The 27,182-nt window shown below is 45.0% G+C and overlaps 1 protein-coding gene across 3 annotated transcripts in view; it reads right to left on the reverse strand.

The window, feature by feature from the left end:
* The window catches only part of ACAD10 (acyl-CoA dehydrogenase family member 10), a 70,928-nt gene that overhangs the window by 35,973 nt on the left and 7,773 nt on the right, over positions 1-27,182 (reverse strand). For all 3 annotated transcript variants that reach the window (XR_010343823.1, XM_012469049.2, XM_064379826.1), the window contains exons 2-8: positions 25,863-26,062; positions 15,293-15,441; positions 13,144-13,335; positions 8,814-8,972; positions 6,424-6,583; positions 3,259-3,400; positions 191-259 (exon numbers count right to left, since the gene is read on the reverse strand). Coding sequence is in view for 2 of the 3 variants with exons in the window: in XM_012469049.2 (XP_012324472.1) it covers positions 191-259; positions 3,259-3,400; positions 6,424-6,583; positions 8,814-8,972; positions 13,144-13,335; positions 15,293-15,441; positions 25,863-26,049 (1,058 nt within the window). In the remaining variant the exon portion in view is untranslated. The remainder of the gene's footprint in view (positions 1-190; positions 260-3,258; positions 3,401-6,423; positions 6,584-8,813; positions 8,973-13,143; positions 13,336-15,292; positions 15,442-25,862; positions 26,063-27,182) is intronic.

Raw genomic sequence — 27,182 nt, forward strand, 5'->3', positions numbered from 1 at the left:
CAAAGCAGGCATATACTTATCTTGCAGGATAATTTAAATATCTGAGAACTTCTGGGAGAGGTTGCTATAAAGTTTCTTTTCCCTCCTACCCAAATTTTATTTGTCTTTAACAAACTGGAATTTGTGTTAGCATATGGGCTTTTCTCTCCTGTAGCTTCAATGTACAATAGCAAAAACAGCTGAACTTTACCTTGAATCTTCACAGAGGTCAAGAACGTTAGGGACAGGTACTCCAGCATTTGCAAGGGCTTTCATAATCCTGCCAAGACAAATAAAAATAAACAAAACTGCTGGCTGAATTGATGAAATTTTCTTGAAATTACTTTTCTTTGTTTGTTTGTTTGTTTTTGAGACATAGGCTCGCTCTGTCGCCCAAGCCGGATTGCAGTGGCACAATCTCGGTTTACTGCAACCTTCACCGCCTGGATTCAAGCCATTCTCATGCCTCAGCCTTCTCAGTAGCTGGGATTACAGGTGTACACCACCATGTCTGGCCTGAAATTACTTTTCTGAATTAGAAATGGTACATAAATTAAAATGAAATTCTAAAAAATATTCAACTGACCAAAAAGTAAGAAAGAACAAAAAAACAGATGGGACAAACAAAAAACCAATGCTAAAACTGTAGACCTAAATCAAACATATCAATAATTACTTTAAATTCAATAGATTAATAGATTCTAATTAAAAGACAGAAGGTGGCTGGCATGATGGCTCATGCCAATAATCTCAGCACTTTGGGAGGCTGACGGGGAGGACTGCTTGAGTTCAGCAGTTCGAGACGAGGCTGGCCAACATGGTGAAACCGTCTTAACTAAAATTACAAAAAGTAGCCATGCATGGTGGTGTGCACCTGTAATCCCAGCTACTTGGGAAGCTGAGGCATAAGAATCGCTTGAACCCAGGAGGCGGAGGTTGTAGTGAGCCAAGACTGCGCCACTGCACCCTGGCCTGGGTGACAGAGCAAGACTCCATCTCAATCAATCAATCAATGAAATAAAATTAAAATAAAAGACAGAAGTTTTCAGCCTGGACAGAAAAGGGTGACCAAATTATCTGATGTCTATAAGAGATACACTCTAAATATATAAACATAGACAAGTTGCAAAAAAAAAAAAAAAAAAAAGGATGGAAATGGAAGCATTATGCAATCACTCAGCATAAGAAAGCTGGTTGGCTACTTTAATATCAGATAAAGCAGGCTTTATGACAGAGTACTATCAGAGACAAAGAGGGATATTTGAAAATGATACAACTGCAAGTTCATTAGAAAGATATTACAATCATAAATACGTACGTACTAAATAAATAGGTAAACAACTTCGAAATACATCGAGTAAAAATGATCAGAATTAAAGAGAAAAAAATGAAGAAATCCACAAGTCTTAGTTGACATTCTAACACTCCTCTCAGTAGTGATAGAATTAGACAAAAATAGATTATCTAAAGATATATATCTGAACCCACTGCCAACCAACTTGACCTGATAGACATTTCTGTATCGCTTACTCAGCAATTGCAAAATATATATTATTTTAAAGTAAACACAATATGTTCACCAAGATAAGTCATGTGCTGGTCTATAAAATAAATCTTAATAAAAATTGAAATCCAACCTGGCACGGTGGCTCACACCTGTAATCCCAGCATTTTGGGAGGCTGAGGCAGGCAGATCACCTGAGGTCAGAAGTTTGATACCAATGTGGCCAACACAGCAAAACCCCATCTCTACTAAAAATACAAAACTTAGCCAGGCATGGTGGCTCACACCTGCAATTCCACCTACTCGGGAGGCTGAGGCAGGAGAAACGCCTGAACCCAGGAAGCGGAGGTTACAGCGAGCCGAGCTCCTGCGACTGCAATACAGCCTGGGCGACAAGAGCAAAACTTCATCTCAAAAAATAACAAACACAAAACTGAAATCTTGCAGATTATTTATCAGACTTCAGTGGAATTAAACTAGAATTCATTCACTTATGATATCTAGAAAAAAAAAATCTGAAATCTTTGAAAATTAAACAATGTACTTTTTTTCTTTTTCTTTTCTTTTTTTTTTTTTTTTTTTTGAAACGGAGTTGTTACCCAGGCTAGAGTGCAATGGCGTGATCTCGGCTCACTGCAATCTCTGCCTCCTGGGTTCAAGCAATTATCCTACCTCAGCCTCCTGATTGGCTGCAACTACAGGCGTGTGCCACCACATCTAACTTATTTTTGTATTTTTAGTAAAGACAGGGTTTCACCATGTTGCCAAGACTGGTCTTGAACTCCTGACCTCAGATAATCTACCTGCCTCGGCCTCCCAAAGTGCTGGGATTACAAGCAGGAGTCACCGTGCCCAGCCTGAAAAGTTATACATTTAAATGCTTGTATTAGAAAAGAAAAACAGCCAGGTGCGGTGGCTCACACCTGTAATCCCAGCACTTTGGGAGGCCTAGGCGGGCGGATCACGAGGTCAAGATATAGAGACCATCCTGGCCAACACGGTGAAACCCCACCTCTACTAAAAATACAAAAATTAGCTGGTCGTGGTAGTGCGCACCTATAGTCCCAGCTACTCGGGGGGCTGAGGCAGGAGAATTGCTTGAACCAGGGAGGTGAGGGTTGCAGTGAGCCAAGATCGTGCCACTGCACTCCAGCTTGGAGCCTGGGAATGAAGGAAGACTCTGTCTCAAAAAAAAGAAAAAGAAAAGAAAAACAATTTTGCTCCTTAGAATAGAAGATTAAAAAAAAGAAAGGAAAAAAGAATTTAAGTTACTGACAAGATTACATCTTACTAAAGTAAAAATAAACCCAGAGTAATTAGATGAAAGCGAATAAAAAGAGCAGAAATAAAATAAAAAACAAACAATAGGCCAGGTGCGATGGCTCACGCCTATAATCCCAGCACCTTGGAAGGCTGCGGCAGGTGAATCACCCGAGGTCAAGAGTTCGAGACCGGGCCGGGCGCAGTGGCTCACGCCTGTAATCCCAGCACTTTGGGAGGCCAAGGCGGGCGGATCACGAGGTCAAGAGATGGAGACCATCCTGGTCAACATGGTGAAACCCCGTCTCTACTAAAAATACAAAAAATTAGCTGCGCACGGTGGTGCGTGCCTGTAATCCCAGCTACTCAGGAGGCTGAGGCAGGAGAATTGCCTGAACCCGGGAGGCAGAGGTTGCGGTGAGCCGAGATCGCGCCATTGCACTCCAGCCTGGGTAACAAGAGCAAAACTCCGTCTCAAAAAAAAAAAGAGTTCGAGACCATCCTGGCCAACTTACCTGAACTCTCTCTCTATGGCATGAGCAGATGGAAGGAGTGTCCCTGGGGGCTTCTTCCTCAGAACCAGATCACGATTAGCCAGCCTGATATAGTAAGTTGGATTTGACTGCCCATGATCAAACTGAAGGAGTTCCAATGGGCCTGCAAGTTTGAAAACAAAGAAAACTCAAATTGGCCCTGGAAGACAGATCTGAGCAGACGTTCTTTCTTTCTAATGAGTTCTGCATTTGGGCTGCAAAATATCCTCACCTGCCATGCAGCGCAAGGAAAGTACCTCTTCCCTGCCTGCCTGGAATGACTGAGTCCCAGGGGCATACCCTGCCAACTCAGGTCCAGGATCACATGCCACTACAGTTTGGCAAAGGCCACTCATTTTATACCACAGTAATTTTCTCACTTTGTGTAAGTGTCAAATTTTGTCCTTCCTGGCAACTCCTGCTGCATGAATAAAAACATGTTCATTCTGTTTATCAAGCACAAACGCAGCCATGGCAACCCATCTTGCCAAATGGAATGCTTTAAGCCTAAGGATGAAAGGTGCCTTTGCATGTCCCTCTGCCTAACACTGCCAGGACAGCTGAAAGGAACGATGCAGAGGCCTTCAGCCTGACCCAAAGCTGCTTTCATGAGATACAATTTCCTACTGCACTAGGCTGAATTCTGTAGTTCCCTTGCAGGATCCTGGCTGAGGTAAAACTAATTCATTCTCAGCTCCATAAGAAGACTGAACCCTGGGTATAGATTGGTTTCACTTGGTTAGAAGAGCAGGCAAGCAAGGGAAGTCTGCCTGAGTTCTTCCGCCTGGCCAGAGTGGGCGCCTCATCTGTGCAGAGGCCACTACCAATAATCCAATTGCTGGAAAACATCCTAACATGAAACTCCATTGATAAAAGCCTTTTTCAAGGAGCAAGTGGGTGAAGCCTTTATCAACTGAGAAAAATGTCTTCTTTGTTCAGGCACGGTGGCTCATGCCTGTAATCCCAGTACTTTGGGAGGCCAAGGCAGGTGGATCACCTGAGGTCAGCAATTCGAGACCAGCCTGACCAAGATGGTGAAACCCTGTCTCTACAAAAAATATAAAAATTAGCTGGGTGTGGTAGAGGGTGCCTGAAATCCCAGCTACACGGGAGGCTGAGGCAGGAGAATCACTAGAACCCAGGAAGAGGAGGATGCGGTGAGCTGAGATCTCGCCATTGTATTCCAGCCTGGGCAACAAGAGCGAAACTCTGTCTCAAAAAAATTAAATTAAGGTGGGGTGCAGTGGCTCACGCCAGTTAATCCCAGCACTTTGGGAGGCTAAGGCAGAAGGATCACCTGAGGTCAGGAGTTTGAGACCAGCCTGGCCAACATGGCGAAACCCCATCTGTACTTAAAATACAAAAATTAGTCAGGTGTTGTAGCAGCCACCTGTAATCCCAGCTACTCAGGAGGCTGAAGCAGGAGAATCGCGTGAACCCGGGAGGCAGAGGGTGCAGTTAGCTGAGACTGCGCCACTGCACTACAGCCTCGGGGACAAGAACGAGACTTCATTAAAAAAAAAAAAATTAAGTAAACAATTTTTTTTAAGTCTCCTTTTTGGTTTTGTTTTTGAGATGGAATCTTGCTCTGTCATCCAGCTGGAGTGCAAGTGCAGTGGCTTGATCTCGGCTCACTGCAACCTCCACCTCAGGGCCCAAGGGATTCTCCTGCCTCAGCCTCCTGAGTAGCTGGGACTACAGGCATGCACCACCACGCCTGGCTAATTTTTTTGTATTTTTAGTCGGACGGGGTTTCACCATGTTGACCAGGTTGATCTTGAACCCCTGACCTCAGGTGATCTGCCCTTCTCAGCCTCCCAAACTGCTAGGATTACAGGGGTAAGGCACTGCACCCAGTTCTTTTTTTTTTTTTTTTAAGAGACAGTCTTGTTCTGTCACCCAGGCTGGAGTGCAGCAGCACAATCAGATTTCATGCAGTCCCAAATTCCTGGGGTCAAGTGATCTTCCTGCCTCAGCCTCTAAAGTAGCTGGGATTACAGGCATGTGCCACTATGCCCAGCTAATTTAATTTTTATTTTTGTAGAGATGGGGTCTTGCTATGTTGCCCAGGCTGGTCTTGAACTCGTAAGCTCAAGTGATCCTTCTGCCTTAGCCTCCCAAAGCACTGGGATTATGGGCATGAGCCACTGTACCTGGCCAATGCAACTTTTTTTTTTTTTTTTGAGATGGTCTCACTCTGTTGCCCAGGCTGGAGTGCAGTGGCATGATCATGGCTCACTGTAACGTCCACCTCCTGGGTTCAAGTGATTCTTGTGCCTCAGTCTCCAGAGCAGCTGGGACTACAGTTGTGCACCACCACACCCAGCTAATTTTTGTATTTTTAGTGGTGACAAGGTTTCACCACGTTGGTGAGAATGGTTTTGAACTCTTGGCCTTAAGTGATCTCCCTGCCTTGGCCTCCCCAAATGCTGGAATTACAGGAGTGAGCCACCACACCCTGGCCACCAACGCAATTTCTTTTTTTTTTTTTTCCAAGATGGAGGGTTGCTCTGTTGCCCAGGCTAGAGTGCAGTAGCACGATCTCGGCTCACTGCAGCCTCTGCCTCCCGGGTTCAAGCGATTCTCCTGCCTCAGCCTCCTGGGTAGCTGGGATTACAGGTGCCCACCACCACACCTGGCTAATTTTTGTATTTTTACTAGAGACAGGGTTTCACCATGTTGACTAGGCTGGTCCGAACTCCTGACCTTGTGATCCATCCGCCTTGGCCTCCCAAAGTGCAGGGATTACAGGAGTGAACCACTGCGCCTGGCCTGCCAATGCAACTTCTAAGTCGCCTTCATGAAATGGGCTGTCCTCTCAAAGCATTAGAAATGGTAAAATCCTCTGAGCACATACTGCAGTCCCCAAGTTCCTCTCCTTGTTGAAAGGAGGCAACCACTGCCATACCACACTCTCAGGTGGAAGAGAGGGACAAGTACACTTTTGGAGATCCATAAAAAAGGAAGTTAATGCTTTTTCTCAAGCAAAACTGAAAGCCGTGCTCAGCTGCACCAGGCTCAATGGCTATTTTCCTCACTCTATAGCTTCTTTGTCTCCAGTGCATTCCATTAGGGTTGAAAAGTGAGAAACAGACTGAAAGCTTCACCTTGGAGAGAGTTACCAAAACACAAAAGAAGCCTACATACCTGTGGTCTGGATACCCAGTAAGTCTTTGAGGTACTTCTCCAAGGAATCTTTCGGAATTTCCATTGTCTTTCTCACAGGCCGAGTGTTTGGAATACCTATGCTCAATGTAAAACCCAAGAGAGCTTCTAATTCCTTCACTGCAGTCTCTGGGTCATTAACCTGGTTTCAGAGAGAATATATATATATGTAAATTTTTTGTTGTCATTTTTCCCTTCTTTTCACAGGTGTTGAGTATATATATACATGTAATATATATATTACAATTCATGGTAGTACAGGTGTAGAGAATATACACTGAAGAGGTGCTAGCAGTCAACCCCAGCCTCAGAAGCTCCTATCTGTTTTCTAGGAGGGTAGCGCTTTAGAGGAAAATTACCAAGGAATTCAGTTCTCTGAGGAAGGCCTTTCGGATCCAGAATATTTAGCCAATGAGGAAGCAGTAGAATGAGTTTCCTATTCCCATTTAATGCCTAACCACATTGAACTTTCTATTTACAGAGAGAAGCATTGGTCAAGAGTTCATAAAGTAGGGCCGGGAGCAGTGGCTCACGCCTGTAATCCCAGCACTTAGGGAGGCCGAGACGGGTGGATCACGACGAGGTCAAGAGATCGAGACCATCCTGGTCAACATGGTGAAACCCCATCTCTACTAAAAATACAAAAAATTAGCCGGGCATGGTGGTGCGTGCCTGTTATCCCAGCTACTCAGGAGGCTGAGACAGGAGAATTGTCTGAACCCAGGAGGCGGAGGTTGCGGTGAGCCGAGATCGCCGCGCCATTGCACTCCAGCCTGGGTAACAAGAGCAAAACTCCGTCTCAAAAAAAAAAAAAAAGAGTTCACAAAATAGCCAGGCACAATGGTGTGCACCCATAGTTTCAGCCACTTGGGAAGCTGAGGTGGGAGGATTGCTGGAGCCCAGGAGTTCAAAGCCCTGGGCAACCCAGCAAGACTTCATCTCAAAAAAGATTTCATGGCAGGGCATGGTGGCTCACGCCTGTAATCCTTACACTTTGGGAGGCCAAGGTGGGCAGACTGCCTGGGCTTAGGTGTTTGAGAACAGCCTGGGCAACATGGTGAAACCCCGTCTCTACTAAAATACAAAAAATTAGCCGGGTGTGGTGGTATGCGCCTGTAGTCCCAGCTACTCAGGAGGCTAAGCCATAAGAATTGCTTGAACCCAGGAGGCAGAGGCTGCAGTGAACCAAGATCATGCCACTGTGTTCCAGCCTGGGCGACAAAATGAAACTCTATCTCAAAAAAAAAAAAAAATTCACAATACCCTCTTGTGCCCAGAAGGAAGAAGATTATGCTGCAATATTTGCTCTTTTCCTACAGGCCCTTCAGCTCAATGGTGAAAACTAAACACAGAATAATAGAAGCCAGGTGCGGTGGCTCATGCCTGTAATCTCAGCACTTTGAGAGGCCAAGACGTGTGGATTGCGTGAGCCCAGGAATTCAAGACCAGATTGGGCAACATGGCAAAATCCTGTCTCTATAAAAAATACAAAAGTTAGTCGGGTGTAGTGACATATGTCTGTCGTCCCAGCTACTCAGGAGACTGAGGTAGGAGGATCACTTAAGCCTGGGAGGTTGAGGCCACAGTGAGCTGACTGTGCAACTGCACTCCAGCCTGGGTGACACAGTGAGATCCTGTATTAAAAAAAAAAAAAAAGAACAGAAATAAGATGGCCTGAGACCCCCCTCACATGGCTTCTCATGCTTCACAGCAGTGAGCTGTGTGGCCAGCATGGCTGGTGGCTGCTAGCTCCCACCTAGGGCAGCATCACTAGATCAGGAGGACAGTGTGAATGCCCCCACAAAGGTCTTAAGCCTGCCATTCACCTCCTTCAGTATCTTTTTTCTCAAGCTGCCTTCTCAGTACCTGTTTGTCTTGCTTCCCATTGAAAATACAAATAAAGGCCAGGCGCAGTGGCTCATGCCTGTAATCCCAGCACTTTGGGAGGCCGAGGTGGACAGATAACCTGAGAGGAGTTCGAGATCAGCCTGATTAACATGGAGAAATACTGTCTACTAAAAACACAAAATTAGCTGGGCATGGTGGCACATGCCTGTGATCCCAGCTACTCACGAGGCTGAGGCAGAAGAATCGCTTGAACCCAGGAGGCGGAGGTTGCAGTGAGCCAAGACTGCACCACTGCACTCCAGCCTAGGCAACACAGTGAGACTCCATTTCAAAAAAAAAAAAAGAAAAGAAAATACAAAAAATAGCTAGTCACATAGATTCCGTAATTAACACAAAATAAGATGACTACGGAAATGCAAGGGAAACCCGAAGGAAAGCTAGAGCTACAAATGTAAAAAGATTACAGAGATACGTTGCACTAGTGCCTGGTGCATAGGATGGGTTCAAAAAATAGTGATTATTACCTTAATGGTGTGAATACCAAGGTTGGCAGCTGCTTTTAGATTTGGTCCAAGATCATCAAGAAAGATGGACTCGGAGGGCTGCAGGCCGAGCCGCTCTAAGCACAGCTTGTAGATCCTAGGGTCTGGCTTACAGATCCCTTCCACACAGGACTCCACGACCTGATGGAGGGACAGGAATAAGAGATGAATGCCCCTAAAGGGGGAGCTCACACATGCACACTGGTAAACTTTTTGAAAGGAAAAGCATAAGGAGGAAAGTTGAGATTTATTATAACAAGGAACTTAAGAGTGTTACGATATAAAATGATGTTGCCTTCTTACATTGAATAGTTTGACAATACTGGGTTACAACGTGGGGGCAAACTTGAGAAACCAAAGTGTCTGTTGCAGACACTGTGACCCTGTGCAAACAAGCAAAGCCATAATGGGCCTCAGTGCCATCATCAATAAAATGGGAATAATATTAGTAGTCATCTTACCTATCTATCTTAGCTCAGTAAGTTATGAAACTTACATGAAACTTGAGTGGGTTCCAAAACGACAAAGTATTTTGCTAATGTCACATCTTGGGGCTAAACAGAGCAGAAGAAAAGCTGTACATGTCAGCTTTATGGAAAGTATTTCACCATTTTTTTTTTTCAGAAAGAAGACACTGTTACAGGTATAAAATAAATATGAACTTAGAGTTTATTTCAGAGGTTAAAAACCCATCCATACTCCATGTAGACAGAAATCTCATGAGTGGGCTGACACCGTTCCTGTCATGCTGAGAGGCTCCTGTACTCCGACAACCTTGCTTCACCTGTGTACCTGATTCGGAATAGGGGGAAGGCGCTGGTGAGGGTTTAGGAGAACTGGGAAAGCTATCTCAGTGTCAGGCTGTCTCTGATCCACTGATTCCCCTAATGTCCTTTTACAGTGACCTCAGGGCTTAATCTCCTATAGAGTGGGCCCAAGACAGCCACATAGCCTATAACCAATACCCTCTGATCTGCCCTAAGGACAGAACTAAATCTCTGACTCACCACTTGGAATGACTCAAGTTCTCCAAAGTCAAGGACAAACCCAATGGCCTCTGCCTTTACCCCACACTTGCATTCTGGGTGAGAACTGCCCTTTCAGCTAAATAAATGTCTGGAATAAATTGGACTGTTCTACTTACTCTTGTCTTCTAAGGACCTAAAAGAAGTCTAAGAAGCTACCCTAAAGAACACGTCAATAGTGAGAAGCACAGAAGCAGGGTGTCTCAGACACCAATTGATGTAACGTACCAGATGGAAGCAGCAGAGTTGTACTGGCTGAGACAAGAGATGAGAGTGTGAAGGAAACTAGGGGTGATGGGGCAAAGTTCCAGGAAGCAGACGGCTCCTCTCACCAGGTGAATTACATTTAGGGGAAGTAAAATAAATTCTTAAGATTTGTTTGACAAGATCTCTAGCCTTCTCTTTCTTTCCTACTTTGCACATGATGACAATGAACTTATTCAGGGCTTCTATTACTTTCTTGGCAAACCAGGAACTGTGGGAACAAGGCCAGTGTTTGTCCAAATGTAGATCAGATAAAAATGATTTTAGTTATCAAGGATCTATCCCAGGAAGATGGAGGGGAAGTCTCCTTCTCAAGGTAAGCATGATGGAGGCTGTGTGATAAGAGAAAAGCACAGACAGAATCCAAAGTCCCTCACTGCATCTTGGGGTATCTCACCCCAGCTGCATGGCAGAATCACCTGTGCAGCTTTTTCAAAATACACATGCCTGGATCCCAACTAGACATACTCAATGAAAGCCTCCAGGGAAACAGACCTGGCATCTTTACAAACTCCCAGGTCATGTGATCTGTAAGCAGAGTTTAAAATCCTTAATCTCACTGGCCCAACAAACAGTACAAATACACCCAGGCATAGGCAGATGTAGGGCTAAGGAAACACACTACTTCCTGGAGTCTAGCCAAACTAGCTCTTCCAAAGATGGAAAGAATCAGAAAGGGGCTCTGTTAACAAAATGTCCAATACTCGAGTTATCAGAGAAATTTCACCCAATGTGTTCCAAAAGCTACCAAGTACTCTCAGTATATTTGGGGAGCTGTTCCCTTTTGTACTGACTTGGAATATCTATGAAGGAATGGGCCAGGGGAAGGTTCCTTCTGATCCATCACAACTCTAAAAGGTACTGGAAGACCAACTGCCAATCTGGGCTTTGGAGTCTCTAAAGAGAATTATCACTGCTGTTGGTTATAAGACAAAAACAAACATTTTAAAGTACCCAAATACTTTAAAGTATCCAAATACACCAGCCATGGTGGCTCATGCCTGTAATCACAGAACTTTGAGAGGCCAAGGTAGGTTGAACACTTGAGGTCAGGAGTTAGAGACCAGCCAGGCCAACACAGCAAAACCCCATCTCTAATATTAATAAAAAGCACAATAACTAGCCAGGTGTGGTGGCATGTACCTGTAGTCCCAGCTACTCAGGAGGCTGAGGCACAAGAATTGCTTGAACCCAGGAGGTGGAAGATGCCGTGAGCCGAGATGGCACCACTGCACTCCAGCCTGGGAGACAGAGCAAGAGCCTGTGGTTAGAAAAAAACAAAAAAGGGAGTACTCAAATAACAGCCAGGCATGGTGGCTCATGCCTGTAATCTCAACACTTTGGGAGGCTGAGGTGGGTGGATCACTTGAGGTCAGGAGTTTGAGACCAGCCTGGCCAACATGGTAAAACCCTGTCTCTACTAGAAATACAAAAATTGGCCAGGCATGGCGGCTCATGCCTGTAATCCCAGCACTTTGGGATGCCAAGGCAGGCAGATAACGAGGTCAGGAGATGAGACCATCCTGGCCAACATGGTGAAACCCCGTCTCTACTAAAATACAAAAAATTAGCCAGGCATGGTAGTGTGCACCTGTAGTCACTGCTACTCGGGAGGCTGAGGCAGGGGAATCGCTTGAACCCAGGAGGCGGAGACTGCAGTGAACCAAGATTGCGCCACTGCACTCCAACCTGGCGACAGAGCAAGACTCCATCTCAAAAACAAACAAACAACAGAAAACATTAACCAGGGGTGGTGGCGCATGCCTGTAATCACAGCTACTCAGAAGGCTGAGGCAGGAGAATTGCTTGAGCCTGGAAGGCAGAGGTTGGAGGTTGGAGGGAGCCGAGATGGCGCCACTGCACTTGAGCCTGGGCAATAGAGCAGGACTCAGTCTCAAAAAAAATTAAAAATAGAAATAAATAAACATGGCTCATGTGTGTAATCCCAGCTGTTTGGGAGGCCAAGGTGGGCAGATCTCTTGAGGTTGGGAGTTCGAGACCAGCCTGGCCAAGATGGTGAAACCCTGTCTCTTCTAAAAATACAAAAAATAGGTGTGGTGGCACACATCTGTAATTCCAGCTACTCGGGAGGCTAAGGCATGAGAATCCCTTGAACCTGGGAGGCGGAGGTTGCAGTGAGCTGAGATCATGCCACTGTACTCCAGCCTGGGCAACAGAGCAAGACTCCATCTCAAAATAAATATAAATAAATAAGTTCAGTACCCAAATATAGCCAAGCATATCAAAACTACAGGTTTATCGCATGACAGGTTGGGATACACACATGGAGCAGATGGATTTAGTAGGGAAGTAAATCAGGCTGAGGAAGGCAGTCAAGTTTTACTGGACAGCACTGGTCTAGGAATTAATGTCACAGAAATAGAGGGCAACATAATTGGTGTTAAAAGAGGTCAAAGGAACGGCTAGGCACGGTGGCTCACGCCTATAATCCCAGCACTTTGGGAGGCCGAGACGGGTGGATCACGAGGCCAAGAGATCGAGACCATCCTGATCAACATGGTGAAACCCCGTCTCTACTAAAAATACAAAAAATTAGCTGGGCATGGTGATGCACGCCTGTAGTCCCAGCTACTCAGGAGGCTGAGGCAGGAGAATTGTCTGAACCCAGGAGACGGAGGTTGCGGTGAGCCGAGATCGTGCCATTGCACTCCAGTCTGGGTAACAAGAGCAAAAACTCCGTCTCAAAAAAAGAAGAGGTCAAAGGATCCATTAAGATGTGAGGGCTGATAGAGATGCTTACGTTACATGAAGACTAAGCTTTGAATTTAGAATATAAATCTGGAGTGTACCAATTATTAATGCCATAAATGTATCACCTTGCTAAGAGCACAGTGATATTTTAAAGGGCCTGTTTTCAACCTATTGCATTTAAACCTAACTTAGCCAAGTGTCTGAAGGAAAAACTCCCTCACTCAAGACCTGCTGAAGGCAGCATTTAACCTTGCACCCTGAAGCAAGGGCACAGATTCTGTTTCAATGGTTTTCAATCAGCTCAAGCTTACCACATCAAACTGTTTCCGGTCCAGAGGCAGAAAGCTTTTCTGGTTGGGAAGATAGAAATTATTGCTCAAGACTGCAGTCTGAAGACCTTTTGCCCGAATTTGAGTTATGGCCTCAGTCATCACTGGAAACTGCTTCACTCGCTCACTTGTCAGCAGAGAGAAAAATGAGTCCACAGGCACGGAGGTCTTCGACTAAGTATAGGAGAGGGCAGAGGAAAACAGCAATCTTTAAGAGTGAAAATCACTCATGGCCAACAGAAAAAAAAATGCTTATTCCTGGTGTCCTTCTATTCTCTGGCTACAGAAGCCCAGGCTCATAGCTTGCTGCCTTCAGGAACTGTGTTCCTCAGCCCCTGTGCCGAACTCTGATATAAGGTTTTCAAAAGTTACTTAGGATTAGAGTTATAGGTTGGGCACAGTGGCTCATACCTGTAATCCCAGCACTTTGGGAGGCCGAGGTGGGAGGACTACTTGAGCCCAGGAGTTTGAAACCAGCCTGGGCAACAAAGTGAGATTCAAAAAAAATTTTTTTTAAACTTAGCTGCCGGGCACAGTGGCTCATGCCTGTAATCCCAGCACTTTGGGATGCCAAGGCAGGCGGATCACAAGGTCAAGAGATCGAGACCATCCTGGCCAACATGGTGAAACCCCATCTCTACTAAATACACAAAAATTAGCTGGGCATGGTGGCATGCGCCTACAGTCTCGGCTACTTGGAAGGCTAAGGCAGGAGAACTGCTTCAACCCCGGAGGCAGAGGTTGCAGTGAGCCGAGATTGTGCCACTGCACTCCAGCCTGGCAACAGAGCGAGACTGTCTCAAAAAAAAGAAAAACTTAGCCAGGCTTGGTGGCACATACCTGTGGTTCCAGCTACTCAGGAGGCTGAGGTGGAAGGATGGCTTGAGCCTGGGAGGTTGAGACTGCAGTGAGCTATGATCAAGCCACTGCACTCTAGCCTGAGCAACAGAGTAGGGAATGGAGCTATTTATATCAATATTACAATTAAATGAGTTCTTTATTCTGCTCATGGATTGCCACTTGGAAAAAAAAAAAAAACCCAGCATATCATAAGAGGATACAGTAAACTCTTTATGTAATTTAATTTTTAATGATTGAGAAGTCATTTAATGCTTTTTGTATTGCCTCAGCATCACTATTATGAACTTTAGTGTCTGATCAAATTTTTTCTTGTTTTTAAATTCAATCTGTGTGGGTTTTGAAAACTCTTATATTATCATGTTTCAAAATCTGCAAAGGCAAGTCTACTGTTTATATACACATATACACACACATTTGGTAACAGTTTTACTGAAATATAATTCACATGCCATGAAATTTATCTACTTAAGGAGTGCAATTCAATGGTTTTCAATATATTTACAAAGTTGTGCAACCATCACTGCCATCAATTTTAGGACATTTTCATTACTCTAAAGAGCAAATTGGTCTGGTGCGGTGGCTCCTGCCTATAATCCCAGCACTTTGGGAGGCCGAGGTGGGTGAATCACGAGGTCAAGAGATCGAGACCATCCTGGCCAGCATGGTGAAACCCCATCTCTATTAAAAATACAAACATTGGCCGGGTGCTGATTCTCCTGCCTCAGCCTTCTGAGCAGCTGGGACTACAGGTGCGTGCCACCACGCCCAGCTAATTTTTGTATATTTTAGTAGAGATGGGGTTTTACCATGCTGGCCAGGATGGTCTCGATCTCTTGACCTCGTCATCCGCCTGCCCTGGTCTCCCAAAGTGCTGGGATTACAGGCGTGAGTCACCACGCCCGGCCAATAATATTTTTACTTATTCATAAATGAATTGAACATTGAACACCTAGGGGTGAAGGAAATAACTTTAAAACATGTAATGGAAATGGCCGGGTGTGGTGGCTCACGTCTGTAATCCAAGCACTTTGGAGGCCAAGGCAGGTGGATCACCTGAGGTCGGGAGTTCAAGACCAGCCTGACCAACATGGCTAAACCCCATCTTTAAAAAAAAAGAAAAAAGAAATAAAAATAAAATAAATAAGTAAAACATGTAATGGGTTATTAGGTTTCACTTTATTTTCAGTTTAACTAACTTATGGATGAATGTTGCCACCACTACTTAAAGCAAAAAGAAAAATATGGAAATGCAGGTATGTTTATCACTTACCATTTCAGAGCAAAGTCTCCCAAATTCCCATAAAAATTTCTCTGCTGATATCTCTGCTCTCATAAATCTCATCCAGGGCCCATTTTCACCACCTTCCATCAAGGCCTTTAATATAGTTCCAGAAGGGATATGATTCTGTACCTCCCATTCTATAGAGAGTAAAATATGCAAAAGTGGAATACATTGATACATGCTGGGGTTTAGGGAGTTCAGGGAAATTATCATACCAGTTCCTACAGCCTCATTGTACTGCCAGGGTGGATGCTGTTGGGAATTTCTAGACATTCACAAAATGCAAAATCTCAACCTTAGACGCCCAGAGGAAGAGCAATACTCATTTGTACGACAGAGAGCATATTGCTGTGAAGCATCAGGTCCTTAGCACTTGTTTGAGAGGATTCTGGGCACTGCATGATGCATTTTCTTCCTTGGTTTCATATTTACCAGACCAAATATGTTAGGTCACTTACCTGGACCTGGCAGAGACTATGGAAGCACATGAAGTTATGAATAAGCTAGATCCTGGTGGCCCCCAAAACATGCAAGCTGTAGTAATTCTTCACAGCATGGAGTAGGTACACTGAAATGTTCACCTAAAATGCTGTCTTTGTGGATAAGAAAGGAAGTTTCTTTTTTTTTTGAGACAGAGCCTCGCTCAGTCACCCAGGCTGGAGTGCGACAGTGCGATCTCAGCTCATTGCAACCTCTGCTGCCCAGGTTCAAGTGACTCTCGTGCCTCAGCCTCCCAAGTAGTTGGGATTACAGGTGCATGCCACCAAGCCTGGCTAATTTCCATATTTTCAATAGAAACATGGTTTCACCATGCTGGCCAGGCAGATATCAAACTCCTGACCTCACGTGGTCTGCCTGCCTCAGCCTTCCAAAGTGCTGGGATTACAGGTGTGAGCCACTGCACCTAGCCAAGAAGGAAATTTCTATCCACAAAGAGTTAAGGCGGTGATGGATCAGCATCTGTGGAATACTGGGAACATTTGGGCCAGGGTTGTTTCTCCTCATCCACAGTTGCTCTTTCTGTCTATGACACAGATGCTGGGGGCAAATATATACAAACAACATTCATAATTATAAATCTAAGACAAAACATACTTTTTTTTTTTTTTGAGACGGAGTTTTGCTTTTGCTCTTGTTACCCAGGCTAGAGTGCAATGGCGCGATCTCGGCTCACCGCAACCTCCGTCTCCTGGGTTCAAACAATTCTCCTGCCTCAGCCTCCTGAGTAGCTGGGACTACAGGCACGCGCCACCATGCCCAGCTAATTTTTGTATTTTTAGTAGAGATGGGGTTTCACCATGTTGACCAAGATGGTCTCGATCTCTTGGCCTTGTTATCCACCCGTCTCGGCCTCCCAAAGTGCTGGGATTATAGGCGTGAGCCACCGCACCCAGCCAGAAAACATACTTTACATATAGCTTTTGTTTTGGAATGAAAACACCTTTGTTGTTTTTTTCTAATAAAGTAGTGCCTGTACATTGAAAAATTCTCAGACAATATGTTTCATAGAAAGATATACAAAAGAAAGTAGGCCAGGTGCAGTAGCTCACACCTATAATCCCAGCATTTTGAGAGGCCAAAGTGGGAGGCTTGAGGCCAAGAGTCTGATACTAGCCTGGGCCACATGATGAAACCCCGTTGCTACAAAAAATTAAAAAATTAGCTGGGCACGGTGGCACGCACCTGTAATTCTAGCAACTTGGGAAGCTGAGATGGGAGGATCACTTAAGCCCCAGAGTTTGAAGCTGCAGTGAACTTTGACGGTGCTGCTGCACTGCAGCTTGGCAGCCTGGAGACAAAGAGCAAGACCCCATCTCTTAAAAAAAAAAAAAAAAAAGAAAGAAAGAAGAAGAAGAAAAAAGAAAAGGACAAGAAAGTAAAAGGACAAGCAATCAAGCAATCCTATTTTTCAGAAATAACCAATGTTAACAATCTGGCATATGTCCTTTGAAAATAACACAACTTTTAAGACTCAATCCAAAAAATACTTCTTTAATTTTAGAGCTAAAGCATATAGCATTTTTCACAGTCCCAGAGTTGGCAAGCATGTAGAAAACTGGCACCATCATATGCTGTTGATGGCAGCATCAACAAGCACAACCTCTGCAGACAGCAATTTGATAATTTCTGTCAAAATCTGAAATGCACATACATTTGATGTAGTAATTCTACTTCCAGGAATTTCTTCCGTATATATTTATGAAAGTAAGCAAAGGTTATGTACAAGGCTGTTTGTGCAGAATTCTTCATAATAAAAACAACTAGAAAAATTTAATATAGTTATATATTAATAAGGTGCTTATTACATCAATTATGATATATTCATATACAGTAAGACCAAACAGATGTTAAAATATAAACTTGACCAGAGGTCAGCAAAATATGGCTTGGGGCCAAATCTGTCTCCTGTCTATTTTTTTTTTTTTGAGATGAAGTCTCACTCTGCCATCCAGGCTGGAGTACAGTGGCATGATCTTGGCTCACTGCAACCTTCACCTCCTGGTTTCAAGCAATTATCCTGTCTCAACCTCCCGAGTAGCTGGGATAACAGGCATGCACCACCACTGCCTAATTTTTGTATTTTTGGTACAGATGGGGTTTCACCATGTTGGCCAGACTGGTCTTGAACTCCTGACCTCAGGTGATCTTCCCACCTTGGCCTCCCAAAGTGCTGGGATTACAGGAATGAGCCACCACACCTGGCCATCCTATCTGTTTTTCTAAAAGATGGGGTCTTACTGTGTTGCCCGGCTGGCCTTGAACTCCTGGATTCAAATGAGCCTTCCACCTCAGCCTTCCTAGTAGCTGGAACTACAGGCACACACCAGCATGCCTGGCTCTATCTATTTTTGTAAATAAAGCGTTATTGGAACACAAGCACACTTACTTGCTTACTATTGTCTATTACGGCTTTCTTGCTGCAACAGTAGAAGTTAATAGTTGTGACAGTGAGTATGGCTCACAAAGCCTATGTAGCCCTTCTTTTTTTTTTTTAAGACAGAATCTCACTCTGTTGCCAGGCTGGAGTGCTGTGGCGCCATCTTGGCTTACTGCAACCTCCATCTCCCAGGTTCAAGCGATTCTCCTGTCTCAGCCTTCCGAGTAGCTAGGACTACTGGCACATGCTACCATGCCCAGCTAATTTTTGTATTTTTAGTAGAGACAGGTTTCACCATATTCTCCTGCCTCAGCCTCCCAAGTAGCTGAGACTACAGGCACATGCCACAATGCCCAGCTAAATTGAGGCCAGGATGGTTTCATTTTCTTGACCTTGTGATCCACCTACCTCAGCCTCCCAAAGTGCTGGGATTATAGGTGTGAGTCACCTTCTTTTTTTGTAATATGGAGTCTTGCTGTTGCCCAGGATGGAGTGCTGTGGCACAATCATTGACCACTGCAGCCTCAACCTCTCAGGACCAAGTGATCCTTCTGCCTCAGCCTCCTGAGTAGCTGGGATTACAGGTGTGTACTACCATGCCCAACTCATTTTTTTATTTTTTGTAGAAATGAGAATCTCACTATGTTGCCCAGGCTGGTCTCAAACTCCTGGCCTCAAACATTCTCCTAGCTTGGCCTCCCAAACTGCTAAGCCATCACATCCAGCCTGTCTAGCCTTTTATAGAAAAAGTTTACTAACCCCAAACGAGATCCTAGACCTATGCCAACTGATATGAAAAGGATGGCAAAATATTATACTGAGTAAAAAAAAAAAAAGTATGGAACAGTCTACAGCATACAATACAATTTGTATACACACGCACACGGGCAATTTTTCGAAAAATAAGCAAGAAACTTTTCACAATGATGACCACTGACATCTGGAACCAAATGGGAAAGGGCGAAGTTGGCAGCAGGAAATTTCCTTTATATTTTATACTTTTTTAGCAGTGACTATTCAATAAATGAGGCTGGCATAACTAGGTTTCAAAATGGAAAAAAATTAAGTTAAATCCTCTTTCAGGCTACCATAAAACAAATTCCCAATACAGTAAATATCCGAGTCAGAAATACAAAAATTTAAAACTTAAAAACAATACAGAAATCTGGGCGTAATGGCTCATGCCTATAATCCCAGCACTTTGGGAGGTGGAGGCAGAAGTAGGCAGACTGCTTAAGTTCCCAAGTTTGAGGCCAGCCTGGGCAATGTGGTGAAACCCCATCTCTATAAAAAATACAAAAATTAGCTAGGTGTGGTGGTGTGAGCCTGTAGTCCCAGCTACCTGCAAGGCTGAGGTGGGAGGATAACTTGAGCTTGGGAGGCGGAGGTTGCAGTGAGCTGAGATCACTCCACTGCACTCCAGCCTGAGTGGCAGAGTGAAATTCTGCCTCAAAAACAAAAAAAAAAAGGAAAAGGAAAAGAAAACTTTGGTACAGCTAAAAATATTAACAATAAAATCAAAAGATAAGCCATAAAAGGGAGAAAATATTTGCAAGTGATTTAACAGGTAAAAGGTTATTACTGGCCAGGTGTGGTGGCTCACACCTGTAATCCCAGCACTTTCGGAGGTCGAGGCAGGCGGATCACCTGAGGTTGGGAGTTCAAGACCAGCCTAACCAACATGTAGAAACTCTGTCTCTACTAAATATAGAAAATTAGCCAGGCATGGTGGCAAATGCCTGTAATCCCAACTACTCAGGAGGCTGCAGGAGAATCACTTGAACCTGGGAGGTGGAGGTTTGCAGTGAGCTGAGATCACGCCATTGCACTTCAGCCTGGGCAACAAGAGTGAAATTCCACCTCAAAAAAAAAAAAAGGTTATTACTGAAAATCAACAAGAAAAGTGAGCAATTCACAGAAAAACTGAATGACCAATAATATACAAAAAAAAAGGCTCACTACTCAGTAGGGTAAGGCAGGAGGATCACTTGAGACCAGGAGTTTGAGACCAGCCTGGCAGTCTGGGCAATACAGCAAGAGGGTGTCAAAAAAAAAAAAAAAAAAAAAAAAGCCAGATGAGGTGGTTCATGCCTGTAATCCCAATACTTTTGAAGGCTGAGGCAGGTAGGTCACTTGAGGTCAGGAGTTTGAGACCAGCCTGGCCAACATGGTGAAACCCTGTCTCTACTAAAAACACACAAAAAATTAGCCAGGCATGGTGGTGCATTCCTGTACTCCCAGATACTCGGAAGGCTGAGCCAGGAGAATCGCTTGAACCAGGGAGGCAGAGGTTACAGTGAGCCAAGATTGCACCATTGCACTCCAGCCTAGGTGACAGAGTAAGATTCCACCTCAAAAAAAAAAAAAAAAAAGGCTCAACCTCAGTGGCCTGGCTCAGTGGCTTACATCTGTAATCCCAGCACTTTGGAAGGCCTTGCGGGGGTAAATCACCTGAGGTTAGGAGTTAGAGACCAGCCTGGCCAACATGGCGAAACCCTGTCTCTACTAAAAATACAAAAATTAGCCAGGCATGGTGGCACATACCTGTAATCCCAGCTACTCAGGAGGCTGAAAATTGCTTGAACCTTGGAGATGGAGGTTGCAGTGAGCCAAGATCACACCACCACACTTCAGCCTGGGCTACAGAGTAAGACTCTGTCTCAAATAAAAAAAAAAGGAAAAGAAAAGAAACTACAAAGATGGAGTTTTCATCTATCACACTAACAAAAATTTTAGTCAAACATTTTGAAATTCTGAAATAATTATACTCTCTGAATTCATTTTTTTTCCCAAGACGGAGTCTTGTTCTGTCACCCAGGCTGGAGTACAGTGGCATGATCTTAGCTCACTGCAACCTCCACCTTCCGGGTTCAAGCGATTCTCCTATCTCAGCCTCCTGAGTAGCTAGGATTACAGGAATGCACTACCCCATCCAGTTAATTTTTGTATTTTTATTAGAGACGGGGTTTCACCATGTTGGCCGGGCTGGTCTTGAGCTCCTAATCTCATGATCCATCCACCTCAGCCTTTCAAAGTGCTGGGATCAGAGTCGTGAGCCACCGTGCCCTGCCTAAATTCAATGTTAAATGTTTGGACTTTGGTCTGAAAATGCATTTTTGGAGAAAAATAAGGTAAAATAAAAATTAAAAACTAAAATGTTTGGGCTATACTTTAAATTCTTTGTTGTGTGTACTAATTTTATAGTAAACTAACAGCTTAAATCAAGCTTTTCTGAAAAGGGCCAGATGGTAAATATTCCAGGCTTTGAAAGCTAATTTAGGGACCCTGTTGATAGTACTTAACTCTGCCAGTACAGGGCACAAGCAGTCATGGACAATATGTAAACAAATGGGAAAGACTGTTTTCCAAAAAAATTTCATTTTTATGGACATTGAAATGTGAATTTCACATAATTTTCACGTCACAAAATATTACTCTTGTTTTGATATTTTTCAATTACGTATTTCAAAACATTAAAGTTGTTCTTGGCTGATAGGCCATATAAAAACAGACAGAAGGCCAGGCATGGTAGCTCATGCCTGTAATTCTAATGATTCAAGAGGCCAAGGTGGGAGGATCACTTGAGCCCAGGAGTTAGAGACCAGCTTGAGCAACATAGCGAGACCCCATATCTACAAAAAACAAAAATTAGCCAGGCATAGTGGTGAACACCTGTAGCCTGTAGTCCCAACTACTCGAGAGCCTGACGCAGGATTGCTTGAACCCTGGAGTTTTAGGCTACAGTGAGCTATGACTGCACCACTGCATTCTAGCCTGGGAAAAAGAGTGAGATCCCATCTCGAGGGGAAAAAAAAGTACAATAACTCTAGTATATTCTTTATATATATATATTTTTTTTTTGAGACAGAGATTTGCTCTGTTGCCCAGGCTAGAGTACAATGGTGTGATCTCAGCTAACTGCAACCTCCACCTCTCAGGTTCAAGCGATTCTCCCTGCCTCAGCCTTCAGAGTAGCTGTGATTATAGGTGCCCACCACTGCCCGGCTTATTTTTGTATTTTTAGTAGAGATGGGGTTGGCCAGGCTGGTCTCGAACTCCTGACCTTAGGTAATCTGCCCACCTCGTCCTCCCAAAGTGCTGAGATTACAGGCATGAGCCACCTCGCCCAGGCAATTCTAGAATATTGCACCTGGCCAATTCTAGTATATTCTTATCAAATAATGCTTGATACAGTTCATTTGAAATAAATAACATTAGAATCTCTAGTCAGGCAAAATACTAAGTATAAGGCATCATTATTTTGTTCACACACCTATCCATCAAACATTTCCTGAATGACTGAGCCAGCCTACAGAGCCAACACTGCAACAATGAAGTGAAGAAATCCCAGACCTGGTGTCTTGGAATCAAAGAGCCCCATAGAAGAGACATGAACACATCCCATGCAAACTGAAGTGTCTCGGTAAAGGTGAAACTCCCACGGGAATTGGGTATCCAGGAACATTCTGCCTGGATACCCATTCTGCCTGGATTCTGCAACATTCCAGGTTGCAGATGAGGTTGAAGAAGTCTTGACAGAAGAGGACTCTTGAAGTTAGTAACAACCATGAGATTCACTGAGTGTTCAAAAGATTCCAGTCATTGCTGAATAACATGCACTAAACTTGCCATTAAAAGCATGAGTAGGATTTGTACAGGCAGAGGAGGCAGGGAGGAAACAGAGCTTGCAAAGGTACAAGCATGTGAATGTGTCTGGCATGACTGGAGAGCATCAGGTAGTCCATGGCAGGAAAGCTAGAACTGAGAGGGGCCCTGAATCCCAGGCAAAAGCTTCTAGACTTAATCTAGGAAACCACATGCAGGCATTCAAGGTTTTCAAGCCATGGAGGAAAGGAGAAAGATCTCAGTTTTATTTTTATTTCATTTTATTTATTTATTTATTTATTTATGACAGACTCTCACTCTGTCGCCAGTCTGGAGTACAGTGGTGTGATCTCGGCTCACTGCAACCTCCACCTCCTGGGTTCAAGCAATTCTCCTGCCTCAGCTTCCCAAGCAGCTAGGACTACACATGTGTGTCACCATACCCAGCTAATTTTTGTATTTTTAGTAGAGCTAGGGTTTCACCGTGTTGGCTAGGATGGTCTTGATCTCTTGACCTTGTGATCCGCCCACCTCGGCCTCCCAAAGTGCTGGGATTATAGGCATGAGCCACCGCGCCCAGCCCTATTTATTTATTTATTTTGAAACAGGGTCTCACTTTTGTCACCCAGGCTAGAGTACAGTGGTGCAATCTTGGCTCACTGCAGCCTCAGCCTCCTGGGCTCAAGTGATCCTCCCACCTCAGCCCCTCAAGTAGCTGGGACTACCTGCATGCACCACCATGCCGAGGTAAGTTTTTTGTATTTTTCATAGAGATGAATTTTCACCATGTTGGACTCCTGTGTTCAAGCAATCTGCCCGCCTTGGGCTCCCGAAGTGCTGAGATTACAGGTGTGAGCCACTAAGCCCAGATGCAAGATCTATGTTCAAGCCCAGACGCAAGATCTATGTTTTAGAAAGGTAATTCTGGAGCTGGGAGGAGATTTTGTAAAATCTTGAGAGCCAGAGGCAGGAGAAGAGTTAGGAGGCAATGACATCATTTGGTGAGAGAAGGGAGGGATGGGGGCAGTGGGAATGAAGTGAATTGAATTGCTTCTTAAGATATTCTAGAGAAAGTCAAGAAACTTTCTGTACAGTGATCTTTACGTTCTTCCTCCTATCTTTTTTTTTTTTAGAGACGGGTTCTCTAAAAAAGCTTGTTGCCCAGTCTGGGGTGCAGTGGTGCAATCCTAGCTCATGCAGCCTCAAAATCCTGGGCTCATGGGATCTCCCCACCTCAACTTCCTAAGTAGCTGGGACTACAGCTGCACCATCACTGATTAGAACAAAAATTTTTTGTAGAGATGGGATCTCGCTGTGTTATGTAGGCTTAGTCTGTATGTTCTCTGTAAAAGAATAGATTCGGCTGTCTGCAGAGTGGGAATATTTGGGGGCAGTAAGGAGTCGGGGGAGCAGACAGTCTGAAGCAGCCCTGAGGTTAACATGAGAGAGATGCGAGTGAAGGAAAAGAGAAGCTGAGGCGCAGCACCAAGGGCCCAGCTGAGGCTGGAGCTCAGAAACTAGCTTGTGCAGCCAGTTTGCATGGCTGAGAACTTCGTCAGCAATGCTGGAAAGCCTAGACACGCAGGCATAGAAAACCTGTGCCTGGGTTGATTTAGGATGGAGAACTAGCCAACCAGCCACCACGGAAGGTCAAAAGGAGAGGGGTAGCTGTCTGGCCCTTTGCACTTCCTGCTGGCTGGCATGAGAATGTGATAGCAGGAGGTGAGGCAGCCAAGACAGACCATGAGGTGAGAGTGGAAATGAAAAGAAGTCACAGCAGAGTAACATGATAGAGCCAGAGTCATAACATGAACAGAGCCAGAGTCCCTGATACCACAGAGCGCATCACACAGCGCCCCAGACCACATACCTGGGCTTTTGTGTGCAAAAGAAAGAAACTTCTAGCTTGTTTCAGTCACTGTTTTGTTAGGTTTTGTACTGCTTGAAGCCAAAACGACTCTAACTAATACAAGCTGAACTGAGTAGAAAAGAAGTTAAACCAGGGAGGGGCTGGTAAAGAGAAGACCAGAGACCAGAAAGCTGATCCTGACCCTGTCGGTCCAGAATTAGGTTTAGAGGGAGTGGGGTAGAAGAGAGGAAGACTGTGATCAAAGGGGGAATTTCAGCATTCTAGATTTCAGAAGTAGCACAGTTCCCAAGGAAAAGTGATTAAATTCTTTGTTTTGTTTTGTTTTTTGAGTCAGGGTCTTGCTGTGTCGCTCAGGCTGGAGTGCAGTGGTGCGATCTCGGTTCACTGCAACCTTTGCCTCCCAGGATCAAGCAATTCTCCTGCCTCAGCCTCCTGAGTAGCTGGGATTACAGGTGCATGCCACCATGCCCAGCTATTTTTCTTTTTGTATTTTTAGTAGAGACAGTTTCACCATGTTGGTCAGGCTGGTCTCGAACTCCTGATCTCGTGATCTACCCACCTCAGCCTCCCAAAGTGCTGGGATTATAGGCGTGAGTCACCTAGCCCAGCTGTTTTCTTTTTTTTTTAATCTCAACCACCTGGACTTGTGATCCTTCCACCTCAGCCTCCAGAGTAGCTAGAACTACAGGTGTGTGTCATTGTGCCTGGATAATTTTTAAATTTCTGTAGATATGGGGTCTCATTATGTTGCTGAGGCTGCTCTTGAACTCTTGGGCTCAAATGACCCTTCCACCTCGGCCTCCCAAAGTTTTGGGATTACAGGCCTCAGCCACTGTGCCCTGTCTCGGTGGTTAAATTCTAATCACAGTACTCATAGCAGTTCATCATTGATTGAGAATGTAGGATGCACTGAGCAATCATTGTGCTAAGCAAGTGCTTCTCATGGATAACTCTCCACCAAATCCCAAGGAGGAAGGCACTACCAGTAGCTCTCATTTAATGATGAGGAAAGTAAGATTTGGAGAAGCTAACCATGCACCCAACACACTCAGCCACCTAGTGGTGCTTAAAATTTGACTCAAGAGACAGAGCACGGCCGGCTGGGACACACTGCTGCCCGAGTGTTCCCCTCTGCCTCCCCGATCACCCTCCATTCTCCCACCATCACCCTAGGCCCCCAAAGTGAAACAGAATGAATAGCTCACCTGCAGCGACTCTCCCCGGAGAAGGAATGAGAACTCCGCCCATGTCGAAAATCACCGCTCTGTAGGTGCTGCCTCCAAGGTGCGTCCATCGGTGGGCCACCTGGTGCCTGCGCTGGGTGTGTTTCAGGAAGGCTGTCCTCCACACCCACTGGAGACAGGAGGACTGGAAACAGCTCCTTATGCACATGGTGAGGCTGAGGCTGCGTGGGAAGAAGGCACAGGGCGTGACTTGCCTGCACTGCCTCCCACCCAGGCCTCCATCCTGGAGCTCAGAGGGACCAGCCAAACATCTCTAACCCATCTCCAACAGGCACTTCAAACCACATCCACAACTGACCTCAGTGTCTCCTCCCTCCTGGCTACTCAGTCAAGGGCTCCATTGCCCACTCGGCTGCCCAAGCTAGAAAACTGGGACTTGCCCCTGACTTTCTGCAATCTCAACCTCACCACGCCCCATCTAGTTCTGTGCTGTCGATTCTTCCTCCTGAAAATCTCATCTCCCTCTTTGCACTCTCACTGCCACCATCTTGCCCATGGATCCTAACTGACCCCCTTGCCTCTTCTCAGACCTCTTTCCAACTCTTTCTTCACCCTTCGGTCAGAATATTCTTTCACAATTGCAAATCTGATCACATCCTAACTCCATTTAAAACCTTCAGCGGCCGGGCTCAGTGGCTCATGCCTGTAATCTCAACACTCTGGGAGGCCAAGGCAGGTGGATCACGAGGTCATGAGCTTAAGACCCGCCTGGCCAACACGGTGAAACCCTGTCTCTACTAAAAATATAAGTATTAGCTGGGCATACTGGCACCCTCCTATAATCCCAGCTACTCGGGAGGCTGAGACAGAAGAATCACTTGAACTCGGGAGGTGGAGGTTGCAGTGAGCTGATATCACGCCACTGCACTCCAGCCTGGGTGACAGAGCAAGAGTCCATCTCAAAACAAACAAACAAACAAAAAAAAACCCTTCAGTGGCTTCCCACTGCCCTCAAAATAAACTCTCGGCTCCCAAGCCTGGCTTAAAAGGCCCTCTAAGATCTACTCCCGCCAGGCGCGGTGGCTCATGCCTGTAATCCCAGCACTTTGGGAGGCTGAGAGGCAGGCGGATCGCTTGAGGTCAGGAGTTTGAGACCAGACTGGCTAACGTGGTGAAACCCCATCTCTACTAAAAATTTAAAAATTAGCTGGGCACAGTGGTGGGTGTCTGTAATCCCTGCTACTCGAGAGGCTGAGATGGAAGAATCACTTAAACCTGGGAGGTAGAGATTGCAGTGAGCCGAGATTGTGCCACTGCATGATCCAGCCTGGGTGACAAAGC

Source organism: Aotus nancymaae, unplaced genomic scaffold, assembly GCF_030222135.1.
Source record: "Aotus nancymaae isolate 86718 unplaced genomic scaffold, 86718_ANA_hifiasm-v0.15.2.pri h1tg000021l, whole genome shotgun sequence".
Classification (NCBI taxonomy): Eukaryota; Metazoa; Chordata; class Mammalia; order Primates; family Aotidae; genus Aotus; species Aotus nancymaae.